Raw genomic sequence first — 20111 nt, 5'->3', positions numbered from 1 at the left:
ATTTTCTGTAGTGCTCCCAGACCCAGCAAAAAACAGTTTGTTTCTAGGAATGTCTTTCTGTACAGGAGGAATAGTACAGAGAATTCGTTCAGGAGTGGTTGAGATGCTTAGAGGGGGAGCTGGGGAGGAGGAGGTAAAGCAGAGAGAGGAGGTGCAGGATTGTTAAGAGGTGAGGCAGGGAGGGGGTGGCAATTGCAGAGTCTCTAGATGATCGAGCACACGCCCTGTAACGAACCTGGAATTCAGCCCAGAAGTCCTGCCTCTGAACGCTTTACTGTGCCACGGATAGCTATACCACCTCATTACCGTAGTGTCTGCTCCATGGCTTAGGAGGGGGCTCAAGAGAGCACCTAGTAATGCTGTGAAAAGAGAGTTTGGCTCCAGAGAGTTACTGTGCCTGTTAGGAGTGAGCTCCTGTTTGGCGGGATGCAGAGGAATCTTTAAATACTGTAAAATGTTTGGGCAACACTGGCAGCAGTAAAATAAATGAAATGTCTGTCTAAGTTGATCTTATTTTCTTGTACACATTTTAACAGATGTAATGGAAATACCAAATTACGTCCGTCTCTTATGTTGGTTTTGGAAGAGCTAAAAAAGAATTACAATAGCATGAGAATGAAAATAAAGATGGGCATACCTTTAAATGCACTTCCACCGCTATCAGTTGAGATGAAGTTGTTTTCAATCTCCTCTTCTTATGTCCCATGCAAGGTAATTTCTTAATTGCTTTTTGTTTTTAATATAACCTGTTTTCTTCAGAAAACTAAGACAAATCTTTTCTTTTTTTGACAGTTGTTCAGAGAGGATTTTTGCTATGAGTAAGTACTCATTCATGGTATTTATTAAAGTTCAAAATAAATGAGAAGTGAGTTTAAAAGATGTTAAAGTTAGAATTTCTTTATTTCGGGATGCATCTTGTTGCTCCAAACTGTAGCACTTTGGGTACAGTGATGTTATGTTAAGGAAATTTTTATTCTCTAGTGTTCTAATATGCAAACTATGGGGTTGTTTTTTTGCTATCTTTATAGCAAAGGTTTTCCATTTACATGTAATTTTCCTGGTTCCTTACTTTTACTACTGAAATCTTTGTCTCTAATCTTAATCCTATCTGCCTTAAAAACAAACCCAAGCAAACAAAAAAACCACAGAAACCCCACAAAAACAAAGCGACTTTTCTACCAGCAAAGATATTAGGCATATAAGAAGGTGTTTTGCTAAGATTCTAATTTAGTTATGAAGAATGATAGAAAAATAGCTTTGTATTTCAAGCAGACATATAGTGCTGCGTGTTGAAGAACCATGTCCAGTTATTTTATGTAAGTGGAGATTAAGTCAAATTTGGCAATAAGTTTTTACTGCATCAGGTAAACAACTAGAGATTTTTTTCAAATTTCTGGTTAAGCATTAGTAAGATTAATCAAGAATTGCACAGCGATTTCAAATTGTGAAGACATACATCAAAACATCACACAGAAAGCCATTTAGATATAAAGGAAAAACAATCTAACATAAACCTAGAATATAGCTTTATGTTTCAGGTTGCAACTAATGCTTTTACAAAATGCAGGTATCAAAAAACTTTGGTTCTCATTTTAAGCTAAGATTTATTAAGCACATTTTATTTATTTCACTGTGAGCTTTTGGAACTATTTAAATTAATATTTCAGAGTACTCAGCATCATTGTAGAATTTAAAATTGTGCCCTATTTTGAATGAAATTCTTGGATCTGTTTTAGTTCTGTTTCAGGCACAAGAAAAGCTGACTTTGAAGCACCAAAACTGCAAGAAAGGAAAATTTCTGTCAACATGGTAGGCATTTCTTCATACTGAGTTTCATTTTAGATCTGCACAAATATAATCACAGTCTTCTGGGCTCCAGCCGGGGTTCTCTGCCAGTAATAGCAAATGCAGCTGATGTGACCAGCATTTTGATTGCCCTTTCAAAATAAAGTAACTTGGGGGTTTTTGAAGGCAATCAGTAGGTTACCTTTTTAAAATTTACCTATTTAATCAACTAATGTTCTGAAGCTCAGAAAAATAATGTGTAATCAGGTGCAAGTGCTATGACATAACTGAAACATGTTTGTAGGACAATCCACAGACTGTATGTTTAACTGATGGCGGTCAGCCAAGTGATTCTACTTTCTCCAAGACATTTGGAGAACAACATAAAGATCAGGACGTGGAACGTGGTAAGCGATCTGCTTCTAGGACAAATACTACATTATTTGTTAGTTAAGTTGTTGGAAAAAAGTCTATATGGATATTCAACTTTTCTTTCTGTGATGGAATTCTTAACATCATATTAGCCCTATAGTATACTTTATATCTTGGAAGAACATTTCGCTACTTAAATCAGAAGTGAAAACTAGTATGTGTCACCTCTTTGTAACGTAGTACCAAGTCATGTAGGTAGCTGGAATGCTCTTACGCACAGAAATTTGATCTTCATTCATATGACATGCCATGGTCTGAATTTTAACACACTGAAATTTATTTCAACTGTCAAGGCTGTGTGAAAAATGAAGAAGGGAATGAATATTGGTTTGATGCTAAGGAGGACTTGACAGTGGCAGATTTTTCCGTACGAGCTGAAGAAACAAAAAAGCAACAAGAAAAACAAGACATGGTTGATTTAAGAGGTGAGGTCCTGTGCTTTAAGCTGCCATACCAAGTAATGGTGTTTGTTTATTATTTGAGTATTCTGTTCCTTCTGCAAGCACAAGTATACTTGGAAACTGGGTGCTAACTGGGTTATTTGTCATTGAGTTGCAGTGAATCCCTGTGCAGATATGCAGCTCTCTTCACCCACCTTTTTCCTTGAAAACTTTACTTACAGCAGTTAAACTCCATTTAGTAAATGTCCAGCCAGTCCCGTAGCTGGAAATCTTCCTTTTTCTCTCTTCCTCCTCTTTCTGCTCCTTCCTCATCCTGGCTTCTTAAGAGTTAGCTGGGAATGGTCAGTGTTTGGAGACTTGGGTCCCAGCAACGGGCATGGTTAGAAGTCTCAGTATGTTGAAAGCAGAGAGCTTGTGTGCTCCATAGTGGGGACTCGCAGTACGCTAGCCATGCTTTAGCACCGGTACCTGTTAGTTCAGACCAGTGTTCTCTCTGGTTGTACCTCTTCTGCCTCTTCAAACCTCAGGAAATACACAGGGAAAAGAGATACCACAAACTGAACCGTTCCGCTTCTCAGGATGACCTCATTTTCTGTTACAAGGTACTCTTCATTCCTTTAGGTTTTTTAAAGATTTTCTATCTATGTTTTCTGAAATCTACAGAGAAGATGTTAGCTTGAACTGAAGCAAGAATAGATAGTAACACTTCGCTTTCTTATGTTTCTTATTAGAAGTGAAGATAATGGAAAGTGGAAATGAGTGTTCTTTTATTCGTGTCGGTGGCCTAAGTTCCTCAGTGTCAGAGGTATGCCTGTTCTTATTTACATGGTAGTAGTAATGTCTTGCCTCTTTTCTGTATTCTTTCATACTATACATTTGCAACCAAAATATGCTTCTATTTTGTAGGATGATTTAAGATCGCATTTCCAGAAGTATCAGATTTCTGACATTCTTATCTCTGTGGATTCTCGTAACTGCAGGTATATTAACATAAGTTTTACTTGTTTCAGATTTTTTTGCTGTCAAAGTAAGTGAGTCACGGGAGAGAGGTGGGAGTTGTTCATTAATTTATTTTCATTTTGTTTCAGTAATTAATGTAGATAGAGATAGCTTGACAAAAACTTGTCATTCCAGACAGCTTCTCAACTTATAAGTTAAGCAGTCTGAAATCTTCTGTTGAGTTTGAGATACTGTTAATATTCGAAAGATGAGAACTATCATGTGTTCTTACCAATTAATAATTTGTGTTTTACTTGGTTTCCTTTTTTTTTTTATTTTATGTCTTAGATATGCATTTCTTTCCTTTAAAGAGACTACTAAAGCAAAGTTAGCTGTAGAGGAAATGAACAAGAAAAAAATAAAAGGAAAACCAGTAAGTGTTGAACTTGTAAAAAATTCATCAGAGAACAAATCTTTGGTTTCCCAAATACTTACAAGTAAGCTTTGGCATGAAAACCAGCCTGTTGATAACAGTCAAAGAAACGATCAAGATAAAACACTCACTTCAGCCTCCAATTCTGTAAAAGCACCTGACGCCACCTCTGCTTCTGAGAAAATGCATCTCTGTCCCATAACTTCTTCCAAAATTTCTTGCTCTACAAAAGTACCTTCAGAAACAAAGGGTCCTGGTCTGAAATCATCTACTGAAGATTCGGTACATTTTTTGCTTCGAGTTCATCAAAAGGTAAATAATTATTACTAAGGCTCCTTTATATGGCAGATTAAAAGCCTTAAAAATTCTTGTTCTATAACATGTTACATTTGGTGTATATAGAATGATGTTAGGATAGGAAAACATGTTATGTGTCAGTAATAAATTTTTGGCATGCTGCAGAAGAGTGAGAACACCATCATTTGCCCCTGCATCAAATTGTGATACTCCCATCTTTTTTTCTTAATCCTAAACCAGTTGGGAACCTAGCCATTTGCACTAGATTTTTCATCTTGCTTTCCTCCTATTTTGAGGGTTTTTTCCTCCTGTTTTGTGATTTTACACAGGAAAGATTTGGGGATATTAGAGGGGAAACTCCTGGGTTTTAAAAATAAATCTAAAGAAACATCGTCTGTATAAATACTTTTTTGTTGTTGTTGTTGTTGGCTCAGGTTGGTCATCGGAGGATAAGGCAGAGCTAGTAACTGCTGGTCTTGCTCTCATAAACTATAATATAGACACTTACCTTTGGTGATTTAACTTTAAACATGCTAGTCCTCTGGGAAATACAAATTGTATCTAATTTAATGTAGCAGGAATAGCTTACACGTAAATGCATGTAGTAGTTTTAGTTCTAATTTACAGATTGGATAATATGACTGGCTGTATTAGCACAACTTAGTGATCTGAATCTGTATCTGTCATTTTTTTCTTGTTCTATAACAGGAATATTTATTAGTAGTAAAGATGTATTGTATTACTTGTACAATACTTAGCCCATTCACTTTTTTGCTTATTTTGATGCCATTCTAGGAGACAGGAGAAAATTTCCAGCAGAAAACATCTGCTCCTTTCTCCACTGATTCATATGATGCCTTTGTTTCTCCTAATACATTGAACTTAAGCAGCTTTACCAAATTAATGAAGAAACTTCAAGAAATTCATCCAGAGGCTAGCAGGTGACAGTATTTGGATTTCATTTCTGCCCTGACTTGTAATGGATACAATATCCACGGTAACTAAATGCATGGCACGAAATGTGATGTAAACAGTTCTTTCTTTTATTGCTATAGGGACAAAATTGTGGATGCTTTGCTGGAGGTGAGGAAGAATAACAAAGGTATCCTAAGCGGATTGTCCATCAATTCTATTGTGGAAAGGACCTCTGTAATTCTAAGGAAACCAGCCCCCAGATGTCGGTGGGAAAAGCAATGTAAATAAGTGAGTATTCTAGCCTACAGAAATACATTGAAATAAAACCACTTGAATTTGTGAAAATGTATAGCCAGACTAGATTAGTAAGTAACTTGGTATAAAGCTCTGCAAGAAGTACCTGAATGAATCCACTGAAACAATAGTTTCTAAGGATTGCTAGCTGTTCTGCAGAACATCTGTAAGCAGATCAGCTTGCTAGCTCTGTGCACTCTATAAAACTTGGTATACTGGGGGTTTTGTTATGCAAACTGTTTTATGGATTAACCTAGTGGAAGACGTCATCATACATATTCTGGACAAAGGTGACATCTAATGGCCAGTCCTTGTATAGCAGTTCAGAAAGACATTCCAGCAGAGGTTCAATTTTGGTTTAAAAATGGATGATTTTTGTCTGATGTATGAGATTCTGTTCTGGTCTAGAAATCTAACAGAGTAAGATCGTATGTCTTTTTAGTTTTTTCATGTTAAAAGACATCTTGCTTGATGACACAACACTGGGTGCTGCAGGAGGCTGCAGCAAGCTGAACATGCTAAAACCACAGCCCGGAGTTCAAGGGGGGGGGGGTGGTGGTGTATGTATGTGTGTGTATATATAAATATACACATATATATTTTCTCCTGTAGGAGACATCCTTGAGTTGGTGCTTGTTTCGGCCTCCTACTAAGCTTGGTATTCTGCTTGCTTTAGGGCCGCTAGCAGTGCCACTACCAGGTTTCCTGCCCCGTCCCGCACATTTTTAGCAGTGCTCCAGCTTCACTTTTGCCCACAAACACAATCTGTCCAGTTGTACGATATTTATTCTGCTGTAGTATTTCTTCCCCAAACTGCACCAAATTCTCAATGCTCTGATTTTGGTCTCAAAGGTTCTGTTTCAAGGATGTCAAGGAGTCGGTTTGGTTTTAATCGATGCCATCTCTTCCAGGATGAGTAGTATTGATGCTGATAGTTTTACATCTCTGAGTATTTTTTGTACCCACTGAATGTTGCTTAGACTAACTGCTCCTGGTCAGGTGCCTGTGCACGTGTTACTGTAGTGCACCAGTAAACCCTAACACGGCCTTAGCTTCACCAGAACTTGCTGTGCATTACTTACTGGAACTGTAATAGAAGTCGAGCGGTTCTGCCCTGTAAGACGAAGCAGAAGCCTGGGCTAGAAAAGCTCCCATAGATGCATTAAATATACAAATAGATACTTATAGGTCATTCATCTCAGTCCTTGTTCTGGGAAGTAATATCAATGGCCAGAACAGAAAGACTGACTGTAGATTGTGTTAAATACATAGAAACATAGGATAGGGTTTTAAATACAGCATAAGATTATACCTCCCATAGTGATGGAGAGCATGAAAGCATCTCAACCAGTATGCATGTTTGGCTGAGTTCCTTTTGAAAGGACTACTGTAAGGTACGTTTGCTAGTTTGGCATTTCACTGCCCTGTGAGCTTTTACAGATACCTCTATAAATCAAAATAAGATTTAAAAAAGAAAAGTCTTCATATTAATCTACTGACTGGCTTCCGCAGGACTGCAGCTATGGACATAAACTCATCAAAAAAAACAAAACATCTTACACTTGAAAGTATTTTCAATTAGTAGGGTTTTAACAGCCTCAAATGTGGTGTTCTTTCCTTGTCAAGTGATTTTTAGTATTTTTTTTTAAATTGCGTGTGGGCTTTACAGTCGTAATTGTTCTTAAGATAGTATTTTTTTCTGTTGCTTTGCTAAAGAGATGATGACCTATAACCATTTTTACTTTCATAATGAGGGAGCTGTGAAATAGCCAAGTCATTAGTAAGTAATGGGGAAAGAAAATCTCCTATTTCCGTAGTAAGAAATAAGTACGTAATACATTTAAGAAAAGATGATTCTGCTCAAAGCTCATCTACACTAATTCTGGTAGGTGTAAAGCTTTAGACGTTCCCGAAGGGTAAGTGTCCACGTGTCCACTGAGAAATGCCACCTCAGAGTCTTAATGTTCTTGCAAGCTGATGAAATGTCCAGAGTTGTACAGATAATATTTTTATGTCAAGCTGTATTACATAGTATTTAACGTATAACAACTTAAATTCAGCTTTAAAGTAAAGCATGATATAATCTTGCTTTTTTCTTTGGCTGACTTAGCCCAGAGTTGGACATCTGAGTGTTTCTAGCTCTTGTGTATTTGTTAATTTTGAAGGAGACTGGGAAGTTAGGTTTGGGACTGGAAAGTCCTTTTATTCTCATTAGTGAGCAGCTATCCTATTTAGCTGAAGAGCGTGCTTAACCTTTTCCTGTTTTCTAAACCTCATGGCACGCAGCATTTAACAGGAATTGTGATGCTATGAAAGTTATTCAGCACAGCATTAAAAATGTCTATTTCTTTAAATTTTAGCAGTACCAAATGTCCATGCTCAGAAGCTTTCTGTGAAATTAATAATCTGCAGAGTAAAAATTTTAAAATAGACCAACGGAGGGGGATCTTATCAAAGCATAATTAAAATAGTGCTTTGAGAAACATAAAGAAGTACATAGAGTCTGCATACTCATAAATTATGGTTTGATAACTTAATTTTGAATTAATTGAATTAATACAAAAAATGACTGACGGATATGATTTTTTGCATAAAGATTATTTTATTTTATTGTAGTCACTTCTTTCATGTGGTTCTGGAAGCTAGGAAACCTCACTCTTCTATGTACTTCTGGTGTACTTCTGCAGTACGTAGCAAAATTATTATAGCTTCTAGTGGTTTTCTAGGGTACCAAAACTGCTGATGTTCCTTTTATTTCAGCTGGAGCGTGTACATGCAAAATTTACCTGCTGCTTTTGTTTGTGTTTGTGTTTGTTTTTTTTCTTTTTAAGTAGATGGCTTTCTGATTGTGAAGAATCCATCATCTCCCTTTAGAAGATATTTGCAAATTCTATACTCCAGCTTGTTGCGGGATGGTGCTGTATTTCTTGTTTGATCTATTTCAGCAGTTCTTAATGAAAACTCACGTAGCATCGCTGTATGATAACGCAGTGTTATCCAAGAGAATATAACCTGAAGGTCAGTTTGGGGTGTTTTTCTGTTTTTGCAGATATTATATGATTCTTCCCAGTTTTGTTGTTCTACATAGTTGGTTCAAGTGTTTTGGCAGGTTTCTCTAAGGTAGAAAGATCATACTTCAGTGAAGCAAGACTTTTCTAATACCAGCAGGACTTTTCTGGGCTGAAGTACACAACCCCCAGTTCTTACATGCCACTTAATTTTAGGCATGGTGGTAGCTGCTAAGATGTTAATAAACAGCCAACACGCTTGTGCTTTCCAGATAATCTGATTCTGAATGGTCTGTAGAAATTCCATGTATCCTTTGAATACCAGAGAGGCAGTGAGGGCTTCATTTTAGAAAACCAGGCTTCAGAGCTGGCAGTGCTGGTGGACACGGTTCCATAATCCCCGGCTGCAGCAGAGTCATCACGGTTCAGGATGAAGCCTGGATTTTAATTTTATTTATTTTTTTTCCAGAACATGGCTTTTTGTTGTCTCATATTCCACTTCTGTTGCTGCAAGCAGAGCTTGGGCTTCCAAATCTTTTTTTTTTTTTTTTTTTGTGTCCCATGGCCTGGTAGAGTGGGAAGCAGATATTCCCTGAGACTTTTGGTTTGGGTTGGTACGAGGAATAGGAGGAAAGCTGGGAGTATCCAGTCTTTTCATGTTTGCGTGTGTCATTACTGTACAGAAGCTTTTAAATCCTCTTCTGGTAAACGAAGGAAAGCCAGCTTAGGTGTAGGTGGCTGGTCAAGGGGTGAGGAGAATTATCCTTGCTTGGCAGGGACAGGCTCATGCTGTGATACTGCACAACAAGACAGTACATCGCTGTTGTCCGTCTCGTGTCTCTTTGCTGTACTTTCTTCTAGATTCTGGCTGCTGAAAATAGCAGCCTTACTTACCTGTGAATAAAGGTTCAAATTACTTCTTAAAAAAGTTGTGTAGGTGTTCTGCTCTTTTCAGATCTCACCTGTTCCCTCTCCTCTTAGCAGAACCACCATCGGTAACGCTTTCAGAGCCCCAGCCTTGCCTTTGAACTTGGTCCTGAAGCTGCAGCTGAGGCCTCAACCTCGGCTTCTTCCCCATTCATATCGAGATGAAAGCAGCCATAGGCTTTGCTCTACCAGATTAACAACAGCGAATGCTGCCCTTTGTGTTCCCCAGGCTCGATTCTGTAATTAGGCGGGTGTTATTAATAGTTTAGGATAGAACTGGCTTTCTGGCATGCAAGCTGTTCCCTTTCCGTCCGGAAAGCAGAAACCGGTACAATATGAAACGCTGAAGTTTAGCACGCTGTGGAGTTCATTCAACTTCTCTTGTTTCTTTTGTTCTTCTCCTTTTGAAAGGGAGAGCTAACTTAAAATGTGAGCGAACCAGTTTGTGGGGTGATGACCTCCCCTTGCCCGCTGGCATGACATGCTCCTAATGGCATCTCCTAACCTTAAATGTGCTCCTGAAGAGCCCAAGCAGCCACTCTCATGTTCAGGCAAGGCAAGGCAAGGCAAAAAAAAAAAAAAAAAAAAAAAAAAAAAAAATCCGTTATCAGCTGCAGGTGGAGCTGTACCAACTCAGTCGTGATTTTCCACTTGGTTAAAAAAAAAAAACCCACCAAAAAAACCCCAAAACAAAAAGAACCCCACAAAACATTTATTGTGCATTACGTCCTTTATGTAAGACTGTCAAAAGAAAGGGAAGGTATGGTTTTTAACCTTAGGCTAGAGAGAAATGCCTTCGGTGGAGACAGAAGGGGGGCTAAGGAAAATGCATGAAGGACAAAAAAAAGGGGATTTCTGTCCCTGGGCAGCGGTGATACCTGCTTGCCCTCGGGGCTTCTCCCGAAGAAGGCTGTGGCCCAACCATCCGCGCGAGGAGCGAAACACGGGGGAGTGTGGCGGGCGGGGCGGTGTGCGCCGGGATCCCGCCCCACTCGTGGCCGCGGCCGCGGCGGGCGGGCTGGCTGCGCGGAGCGGCGCGGAGATGGCCCTGCTCCCGCGGCGGTTCCTCTGCTTCGTGCTGGGTAAGTGCGCGTCCCCGGGCCCCCCCTCCCCACCCGGGAACAAAACTTGCCGGTGACCTGGGCAGGACCTGGGAAACGTGCTGGGCAGCGTTTTGTACCGTTCTGCAGTGTTTTATAGCGTTTTGCAGCATTCGTTCATGCGGGGCAGCAGCAGAGGGTCTGCGGGGAGCCCTGCAGCTGAGCACGGGTGTGCAGCACCCTCCTCTTCCTCCCCCTCCTCCTCCTCCTTGACTTGACCAGCGCCCACTGACCCGTGTATTGCCAAAATCTGCAAAGTCTCCAGCTGGGCTTTGCTGGCAACACAGAAAGCAGGTGGAAATTAAAAGGAGAAATCCTTCCAGACTGCTAGGACATAATAAAACATCTAACTTGGCCTCTAAATACATCAGATGACATTGCTTATCGGACGCAGCCTGTTTTGTGTGGGATTTCCTATTTGCTAGGTGAGATTTACTGAAGCATGTTCACGCTGGAAGATGTCCTCTGCCATTTGTTTCAAAATTAGAAATTAATTGCCAAGAGGCTGCTTTAGGAGTCTCTTTTTTTTCCTCTTTCTGAGCCACAGGGGGAGGACGCAGCCCGAAGTGCTAATTGAAGCAAGCATTTCTAAGCTGAGGTCAGCTGTTCTGGGTTTAGCAGACTTAAAATTGGGTTGGAAGTTCTTCCATTGCCTGATAATTTTCACCAGGCGCACCATGCCATGGTTTCTTTGATGTCCCTAGCATTTCAGAGGCAACAGGTAGAGACTTGTGCAGTGCTTGTAACCTGTGTATCTGCAGCGGAAAGGATCACGTATGGGAACTCTGTATACCAAAAAGCGTGTTTATTTAAGCTTACTTAACAGGGAAACTGCGTACCCTCGTCCTAATGCTGATCTTCCATGAAATCAAAGTGCTCTTCGAGAAAGCATAGATTTCTCCTTCTTCCCTTTCCTTCTCCCCTGCTGGTTTTCTCCTCCGAACCCTGGTGAATAATGCATTGAGCTGTGCTGCATGTAATGGTCTTATCTGTCCCACGTAATTAACTATTTACTACGCTTTAGCTGGCAGTTATTCACAAGGAAGAGAAGGCTGCACTGTTACATGAAGCACATTCTCGGTGCTCGGTTGCGGGGAAAGGCTCCAGGTCCCTGGCTGAGGAGGGAGCAGTCCCGTGGAGAAACCTGTGCATGATTTTGCTGCTAGCGAGCATTAATTCTTACTTAGTTAGGATTTCTCTCTCTGCTCTGTTTTCCCAGTCCCTTTCCCCTTTCCCTGCCCCTTCTTTCTCTTGGTTGGGCACTGTAACTTTCTAGAGTGAGGTGAGCGGGATCTGGTGATACTCCAGGCTGCCCTTTTCCCTCTCCAGTAGGCTCGGTCGCAGCAAGACCTCTGCCTCTGTGCGAGGCACTTAACCATGATAGATGACAGCTAATCGTGGTGTTGAATGCTGGATGCATTTGTCTTTCGTTATATCGTCCTTCTGCAAAAAAAATTTTTTTTTTTGCACTATTTTTTAAAAAAAAAAAATCCACACAACAAAAAACCTTGCTTGTTTCTTTCTGCTTTACAGCCCTGCACACAGACAGGGCTGCACTGAAATGGCAGGTGACAACTGAGAAAGTCCAGAGGTCACAGTGGAATTTTGAGGTTGCTGATGCTTCTGAGGAAGCAGGTGTTTTAAAATAAAAAGGAAAAGTAAAAGGGGGGGGGGGAAAGCTCTGCTAATAGATATGCCAGGTTCTTGTTAACACAAGCAGTGAGGTAGCAGGCAAACTCGGAGTGCCTCTGCTCAGTGCCAGGTCTTAATGCTCACGTGGGGAGCATGGTCTCTGTTCCTGTAAATCATGCCACGCACCGTTGCAGAGCCTCGGCAGCAGGTAGGGAGGACAAGTTTTACGGCTGTGTGTCGGCGTTTTTACTGCAGGCTCGCCAGCCCTGCTGCTGCTTTGGGACGTGCTCTCAGACAGCTTCCTTTTGTCACTAAAGCACCTTTCCTTGCAAATTGTTGAGAGCTTTATGAACAATGGAGCATTGGGCAGTGGTTTGTGATGATCTCCTCCTCAGAACTGTTTTTCTGGAGATGTGTCTACCTCTGTAGGCAGCTCAGCCTGAGCTCAGGGGCTTTCACTGAGCCTGGTCCTGCCCCAGCTCCTTCCTGCTGCATTTACCTGTGATCTGCTGCTGCAGCACACAGCAGGATGCAGAAGTGGTCTGGGGATCCTGTCTTTCTGTTTCAAAAGAAATAGATATTGTTTGAGATGCCCAGATGGCATCCAGAATAAAACAGGGGGAGCAAAATTAAGGCTGGTGGTGCTTTGTTGTGCCTTTGAGGTGGTCATTTCTGCTTCATGTTGGAGCATGGCCAGTTGGGAGCATCCTCCCTGCCTTGTGACCACGGCCTCTGCAGGCTTTTTGGTGGTGGGGACCGAGCCCCCGGCCTAAAGCTGTGAGACCCATACTGCCCAGCTGGAGAGCTTTCCCTAGCGGCCTAAAACTGTTGACTCCCAAATTTGCATGTCGTCCAGGCCACGAGAGGATGACACAGACCTTCTCCCTGCCACCATAACCCCCCGGCTGTACTGAAGCCGGAATTCAGATCCTGGCGGGATCAGCTGAGCTTTCCTCCTATGCGAGAAAAGCCTTTCTCTTAAAACTCATGCTTTAAGTAACTTTGCAACTGGCTGCAGAGTCCTTAAAATGCAGTGATGGTCACGGTATCAACTGCCTAAAAACAATCCTGTCTCATTCAGTAGGCCTGAGATCCAGCTGTATCTCAAGGTAACCACTTCCATTAGAGGTAAAATTAGGCTTTTTCTGGTTTTTGGCTGCGGTTGCCTGCAGAGGCGGCGCAGAGAGGAGGGAATGAGCCGTGCTCTCCCTCATCGTTGCCGGGAGTGGTGATGATTAGCACCATGCTTTACTCGGCAGCCTTACTTCAGTGTTTAGGGGGTTACCTGGGGGCTGGGTTTCACAAGGAGACTTGTTATTGCTGGTGGTGATGGATGAAGCAGGATTATGGCTCGGGAGCCAGGTCAAGGTCGTGCAGCTGAGAGTTAGCAGGAAACTCCCATTATTTCTCTTAAAACTCATGCAGGCTTGCAGAGAGTCTCAGTGCTTGCTGGAGGTGGTGCAGGGATGTGCCAGCAGCATCCCGCCCGTGCCCCCGCGTGCATACCCAGGGACGCTGTGGTGCCTCTCACAAACATGCTAGTGGGTGGCTGGAGATCCCACGGGGATGGACCTTCCCCACTCTGGTGTTTGCTGTCGCTTCCTATGCCCGTTTCTCCTGGCACGCAGTGCTGCACCATGCTGCTTTGATTTCTTTTGCATTTAGATGTGTTATTGAAAGAAGTAAGAGGGAATTGCAAATAAGGCCAGTAAAACATTAATATCATATTGACTCCCTGCATCTTTTGTCTACGCTGTACAGCATTGTGATTGCATATTCTACAGAAAATTATGCTTTCTTAAAAAACAGTTACTGGCAGTATTTATGATCTCTCCTGGAAAATACAAAATTGCAAGTGCCTTTGTATCCTCTCTTCAGCTGCTGGGGCCCCTGGAGTCAGGAGAAAATGTAGCAAAATAAAACCTTTGGAGTTCTTTGTAGTGGTTTAAATTGCCTTAACTCCACATATAACCATTGCAACTTTCATCCTTGGACTTTGGTCGCAGATGCCTCCAGGAAAGGAGGTGGCAGTGAGAGGAGATGCTTTGGGTTTTCTGTATGTACCTGGGTACCTGTATATCCCCTTTGTCCTGTAACCATCCTTAAACCATTACACCTTAGACCTTAATACTGTCCATCAGTGCTTTGCAGGTTGTAGTCAGCTGATCACTGGAATTTCCTGGACTCAAAAATAATAGTAATAAGAAAAGATTAACACTAAAAGTAGCAAGAAAGGGAAATCTCTGTCTGTCAGCCTTTGCGAGACAGACGGCTGCACTGCTACCACAGAATTTTGCAGTGTGTTAGCATTATCTGTGTCTTCCTTCACTCCAAAACACACTCAGCAATGCCTGTGTGTTATTTGAGCTCGAATGCCTCTTTTAGAAAAATACTTAGCCTAGCTTTAAAGACTAATTGAAGGCTACCACATCTCTGGGAAAATCCTCCTAAACGTTTAGAGTATGTTGTGTTATAAATCCTTGACAATAAAGTAAAACGTTCCTCCTCCCTTTCAGAGCATCCCTGAGGTGGAGAGGACTCGAGGCCTCCTATACATTGTAAGAAAAGCATGTCAGTAGTGCAAAAGAAATTACTTCCACTGTGTAACTTGACATACCACTCCCGTATGTGCCAGCTCTATTCCTGTAGAAACCCACAGCATATGGATTTGGTAGGCTGGATGCAGGCTGGGTTATCTGGTCAGGAAGCCACTTGACTTTGAGAAATTGAATTGCATTTATTAACTCTGAAATGCTGTTGAGTTAAACAGCTGTTAAGCACCAACACTGTAATCTCGTATTTGTAATGACCCTGGAGGTTGTGGGTAATGAAAATATAAATGCCATGAAGTCAGAGAGCTCATAATCGCTGAAAATGGGGTTGGCATCCTTCATGTTTGCAAAGGGCTAGAAATCAATACTGGGTCATTACAGAGTTGAGGGAGGTCTTTGAAACCTGCGGGTGGAAATCCGGAGTTACTGCTCTGCGCTAGCAAGTTCCTTCTGTCTCCCTCGCCGCTGCAGAGTCTGGCTCTGTCGGTATTAGCTGGCACGTTTGGTGGAGGTTTTGGCCACAAAGCGATGGTCATGGTCACAGCCCTTGCCGGCACAGACCCTCCCACCAAGAAAGGACTGAAACGCCATGGTGCAGCATTGGGTTCAGGGGAGGGGAGCATTAAAAACTACACATACAGGGGATATGCAGCATGTTTTGGCTTGGTCACATAGCTAAATACCTTTTTCTCTTCTATAAGAAAATAATGGGTTTGCTGGGCAAATTTCTGCTGTGCGTAGGTGAGTACAAGGGAATCCCGAGCCCAGGGTGCCATTGCTCTGCCGTGGTGCTGCTGTGGATGCTGCCTACAAGCTCACTGCTTTTAATCAGCAAATCCAGTAATGAACCTGCTTAATGGTTCCAGTCCCACGTTTCTGCACTTCTACAACTTGAACTTTTCAGGGTTTAAAACCACTCTGGGAAAGCATCTCAGCAGGGCTCTGCGCCGGGAAACGGGCAGCAGCCTGGGTGAAAACCTCTGGCGGCGCTGGATTTCAGCCACGGGCGGGATGCGATCCCTCTGGGCTTCCCGTATCCTTTAGGTGACATTTGTTGGGAAAACAGCAGTGCTCTGTGTCTGAGTGAGTGGCAGAGAAGTGCCATCTCTGCAAGTTATTCAGCTGGAAGGAAAGAAAACTGCATTGAGAATCCTCTGTTAAGAAGGAAAATAAATTGTTCCCGGGCTGCTCACGTGGTTCAGTGACAGATTTTAGTCTGGAACCTGTATATTAAAAGTATTTAGTCAAGCTGCTGTTCTTTGCAGCCTGTGAATGCACCAACATGCACATCAGCCTGTGCCTGATGAATGCACCGTGCAGCTATTTATTTGGGTTTTCTGCCTAATTAATTTTTATATTTATTTATTTATTATGTGCTTCTCTATAGGCAATCCATTTGAGTGAATAACATTTGCCTAGGAACCGACTGGTTTTTATGTCGAAGGTGGTCCAGTAAAATGATTCATAGTCCCATGTACCGGCATAATCTGCGTTTAACGCGCATAAACCCGTTGAAACCTGAACCAACAGGATCGAAGCGTGTGGTCTCCACACCAACGCTGGGCACTTTTAACCTTGATGTTAGCTCCCCTGTTCTTATTATAACCTCAATCAACTGAAATAGCTGAAGGAAAAAATAGTCTGGGGGCGGAGGGGCAGAAGAGCGTGTTTGCCTTTAGCACGTTCTTGAGCATGGTTGGCCACTCGTTTCTCTGTGGTTTTCTGCAACAAGACCAGCCCGGCTTTGAGACCGAGCCGACATCTGGCCTCTTTTGGCCTCCCATGCTTTGTTGATGTTTTAAAAATAACTCTAAAGCATGGGTCTAACGTCAGTGTAAGGTGTTGGGATGATGATGCTGGAAACCACCATCCTCCCCTGGTAGTCAGGAGAGATGCAGCTGGTTCCCGGGGCTGGCATCCCTTCAGCCCCTGGAAGCTGCTGCCAACCGTATGGGCTGTTTGCAAAAGATGGGCGCGCAGAATTAAAATGGGGATCACTGGTTCAGCTCGTCTAGGTTGATGAGCGGGTATTTGGTGGTGGTAATGGTCAGACCCAATACGAACTAGGAATGGGTGAAGACAGTGAAGTCTGTACCATCCTGCATCTCTAGTGTATGTCTAAAACCTGTGGTTTTCCTCCATTAATTTAATCAAGGCGGGTTATTTTTAAAAAGACCCTGCTATTCATTAAGGATATAATTTTCTTTATAACAAACTGTTCATGGCAGATTTTTCCCTCTCCTGATTTCCAGCCAGCCAGCAGCTGGTTTTCAGCATGCCTGGGTTTTGATTCCCATTCTCCTTCCTTCCTTCTCAGCTGGTTTTGATTTTATTTTACTTACTAAATGAAGGGGGGGGAAAGGGGTGGCGGGGAAGAAAAGTATTTGTCATTCTACCCTATGCAGAATTGAGTCTAGGGACATGTAAGATAAATCCTGTTCCTGGAAATGTGCTTGGCAGCTGCTAACGGGTAACAAGGACATACTGTAGCTCACGCTGATATGTGTGGGGAAACTGAGGTGAGGAGAGAAACTGGGTCTTGACTCTCTGAACAGCCTATTTCAGTGTATTTAGTAGTTAATATTATTTAACAGTAATATTGTATGGCAAAAAGTGTATCCCTTGTGACTCAGCTAAGCAGGACTTTCTTGCGCTGGGCAAAGTGTTGCAAAGCACCAGTGTTTATTTTGCATTTTAATTTTAATCAGATGTTCTGCATCTTTACAAAAGCCATGGAAACTGGTATTGGACCAATGTTAAATTACCCAACTATCTGGGGAGGGCTTGGCTGTTGTGTTGTAGGTGCAGGAAAACTGTTTTCTGACGTGTTCCATAGAATATTGCACTTAGAAGAGGAATAACAGAGGCAGCAGTATCTCTGCTAGCTGAGCATCTCCTGAGCATGGCAGGGATCCATCTGGAGGGGCTGGGGAAACTGTTTTCTCTGGGCTTGTTGAAGCAATCACTTGATACTGTAAGGCACAGAGACTCACAAAAGTAATTTAGTGCTTTGGAAGCCTGACACCATCCCAAAGCATTTCTATGTTTCTTAAATCCCTCAAATCCTTAAAAAACAAATCACTTTCATATTTGGGAGAACTGGAGTTGCCCTTTCCATGCAGAACCTAAATGCCTTTAATCTGATTTATTAACTCAGTGTAGAAAAGGGAGACTTTGTCCAGTGAGACCCTGCTCCTGGGGCACTTATTCCCCTTCATTTTATTACACAAAGCAAAATAAATAGATAGCTTCTTTTTTCCAGCCAGCACTAAGGAGATGTTTTGCATACAGCTGAACGTCATCATGAAACCCAGAAGATATATCCGAGGGTTTAATTTTGGCATCCCATTGTGCTTGTGAAGGAACGTAGTGATTTATCCATCTAGCTGATACTTTGATAATTTGTAGTCATTTCATTTTTTGCTAGGATGAGGATGTTGTAGGTTTTGCTATCATTTTATAGTTATCACAAGCATTAAAAGAGGGCACAAAATAAACTGCGTAAAAATAACTGCTAGTGTATTATTTGTTGAAGTTGAGGTAGGAGCCAGCTGACTGAAAGCAATGCCTGTTTGGGGGCTTTTTGCTCTTTCTTTTTGTTTGTTTGTTTTTAAAGCAAGTGCCTCATTAAGCTGATGAGGCAGAACACTTTCCACCAGCAGATTTGATGGTATTTTTGTTAATTGGTGGTCGGGGTTCCCACTCAGGCAGGGCTGTGAGTTGGGGCAGGGTGTCACGGGTCACCCGTGGGCAGCGGGAACGGCAAGGCAGGAGCTCTGCCGCACGGATGCCAGGCAGGCGATGAGCAGCGTTATCGGCAGAGGTAGGCAGATGAACTCCCGTGTGGGCAGGCTGAAGGCCGTAGCGGTTCTCATTTCAGTCTCCCAAATTGCTTTCCTCCTTGCAGAGCTGCCACCCTGGGTGCAGAGGACCCCGTCTCTGCTTAGCAGGACACCCCAATGCCTGCGGAGAAGCATGGGCATCTCCGAAAGGTGTTTCAGGCTGGGTCCCTTGTCCCGTGGGAAAGCATCTACTGCGGCAGCCAGGGCAGGCGCAGGTCCCCGCGGGGACGGGCAGGGAAATCTCCATTATTGTGTGGTCCCTTTGGCAGGCAGCGAGAGCCAGGATGCGGCGAGGAGGTGTCACGCTGGGAAGAGAGATGAGGGCAAAGGACTCCTGACCCGTGTACTGTCTGGCTTCGTTAGCCTGCCGCTCACAAAACATCTTTAATTAGGGACCTAGCTATGGAGCTGATTGCTGGGCGCAGTGGAGCGTTGTGGGGCCACAGAGCCGGGCCGGGCCGGCAGGATCCGGGTGCTGGCTGCAGCGCGTGGGGACCGGCACTGCTCCGCTCCCCTCTCACTGCGGCCGGGGGAAAGCAGTTGCAGTGCTTGGGTGCAACGTGCTGTGGTAGAAACATGGTGCCCGATATTGCTTCAGAGCAAGTCGTAGATGCTGCGTTTATCGAAAGACCATCGGGCTGCTGAAAAAATAGGTAGGGATGTAGTCAACAGTAGCGCTTTCGTGTTGCATGCCCTATTTGCCGATATGATGAGGGGACAGGGAAGTGCAGCGTGCCGGTACAGGGCTGGCTGGGCGGTTGCTGGGCTGGCATTTGTGCCGAGAGCCATGTCCAGCTGCCGGTGTGCAGCTGAGCTGGAGGCGATGCTTATTCGTGATCCGTTTGTTTCCGTTTGACCTTCTCCTGTTACTGCCTTTTACCGTAAGTCTTCATGCCTGGTGATGCTTATCCCCAAAAGTGTTTCTGGAGCATCATCGCGCTGCCTCCAGCCTGGCTTTTGCAAGGCACAGCCCTTGCGCTGGCTCTGTTCCCGTGCTCATCCGGGCCACGGCCCCCCAAAAAATGAGACTTCTGGGGATGCTTCTCTGGAAGCAGCAGTGGGATGGTGCTGGCAGGACCACAGCACTCTCTTCACACCCACCACGTGTTGCGCTTCATTCCCCAAGATGTAGAAGGCTCTGGCCTCTTTGGAGGGTGTCTGCTGCCCGAGCTTTCTGTGTGGCCAGGTCCCTAACAGGGCACCGTCCCCAGCCTGGCCAAGCAGGGACCGACTTTCTCTACCAATTCGGCATTCAGGTATGTGCGCTCTCCCAAGCCAGCAAGGTTTTATGCTGACCCTCGCCGCTGCTTGTGCCTTTATGCCATGGCACCTCCCACCACGGTGGTCTCATTTTGCTGGGATTTAATGGAATTGGCCAGCAAGTATTTATTCAGGGTTGGGGGAGGCTGTTTTCTTGAGCAAGCCCAGATGGAGGGAGATGCAGGGCACAGAGCTTGTCCCGCAGCGATGCTCTGCCGCGGGACTGCAGCGCCTGTAGCTCGCTCCCCAAAGCGGCACGAGCAAAGCCACAACCACATGCGTGTTTTTCAGGGG

General features: G+C 43.4%; 1 protein-coding gene across 1 annotated transcript in view; it reads left to right on the top strand.

Annotated features, from left to right (window-relative positions):
- Positions 1–20111, top strand: part of LOC309406419 (RNA-binding protein 44-like) — a gene marked incomplete at both ends in the record, with an annotated part of 43649 nt that overhangs the window by 5959 nt on the left and 17579 nt on the right. Inside the window, 10 exons of the mRNA XM_082001582.1 lie at positions 537–711; positions 2090–2192; positions 2511–2642; positions 3350–3423; positions 3525–3598; positions 3906–4302; positions 5083–5228; positions 5343–5464; positions 8328–8416; positions 10216–10513. Of these exons, the coding sequence (XP_081857708.1) occupies positions 537–711; positions 2090–2192; positions 2511–2642; positions 3350–3423; positions 3525–3598; positions 3906–4302; positions 5083–5228; positions 5343–5464; positions 8328–8416; positions 10216–10513 (1610 nt within the window). The remainder of the gene's footprint in view (positions 1–536; positions 712–2089; positions 2193–2510; positions 2643–3349; positions 3424–3524; positions 3599–3905; positions 4303–5082; positions 5229–5342; positions 5465–8327; positions 8417–10215; positions 10514–20111) is intronic.

Source organism: Phaethon aethereus (assembly GCF_964289735.1).
Source record: "Phaethon aethereus genome assembly, chromosome: 6".
Taxonomy (NCBI): Eukaryota; Metazoa; Chordata; class Aves; order Phaethontiformes; family Phaethontidae; genus Phaethon; species Phaethon aethereus.
The sequence above is the reverse complement of the archived record's forward strand: the minus strand, read 5'-3'. Positions and strand labels throughout refer to the sequence as shown.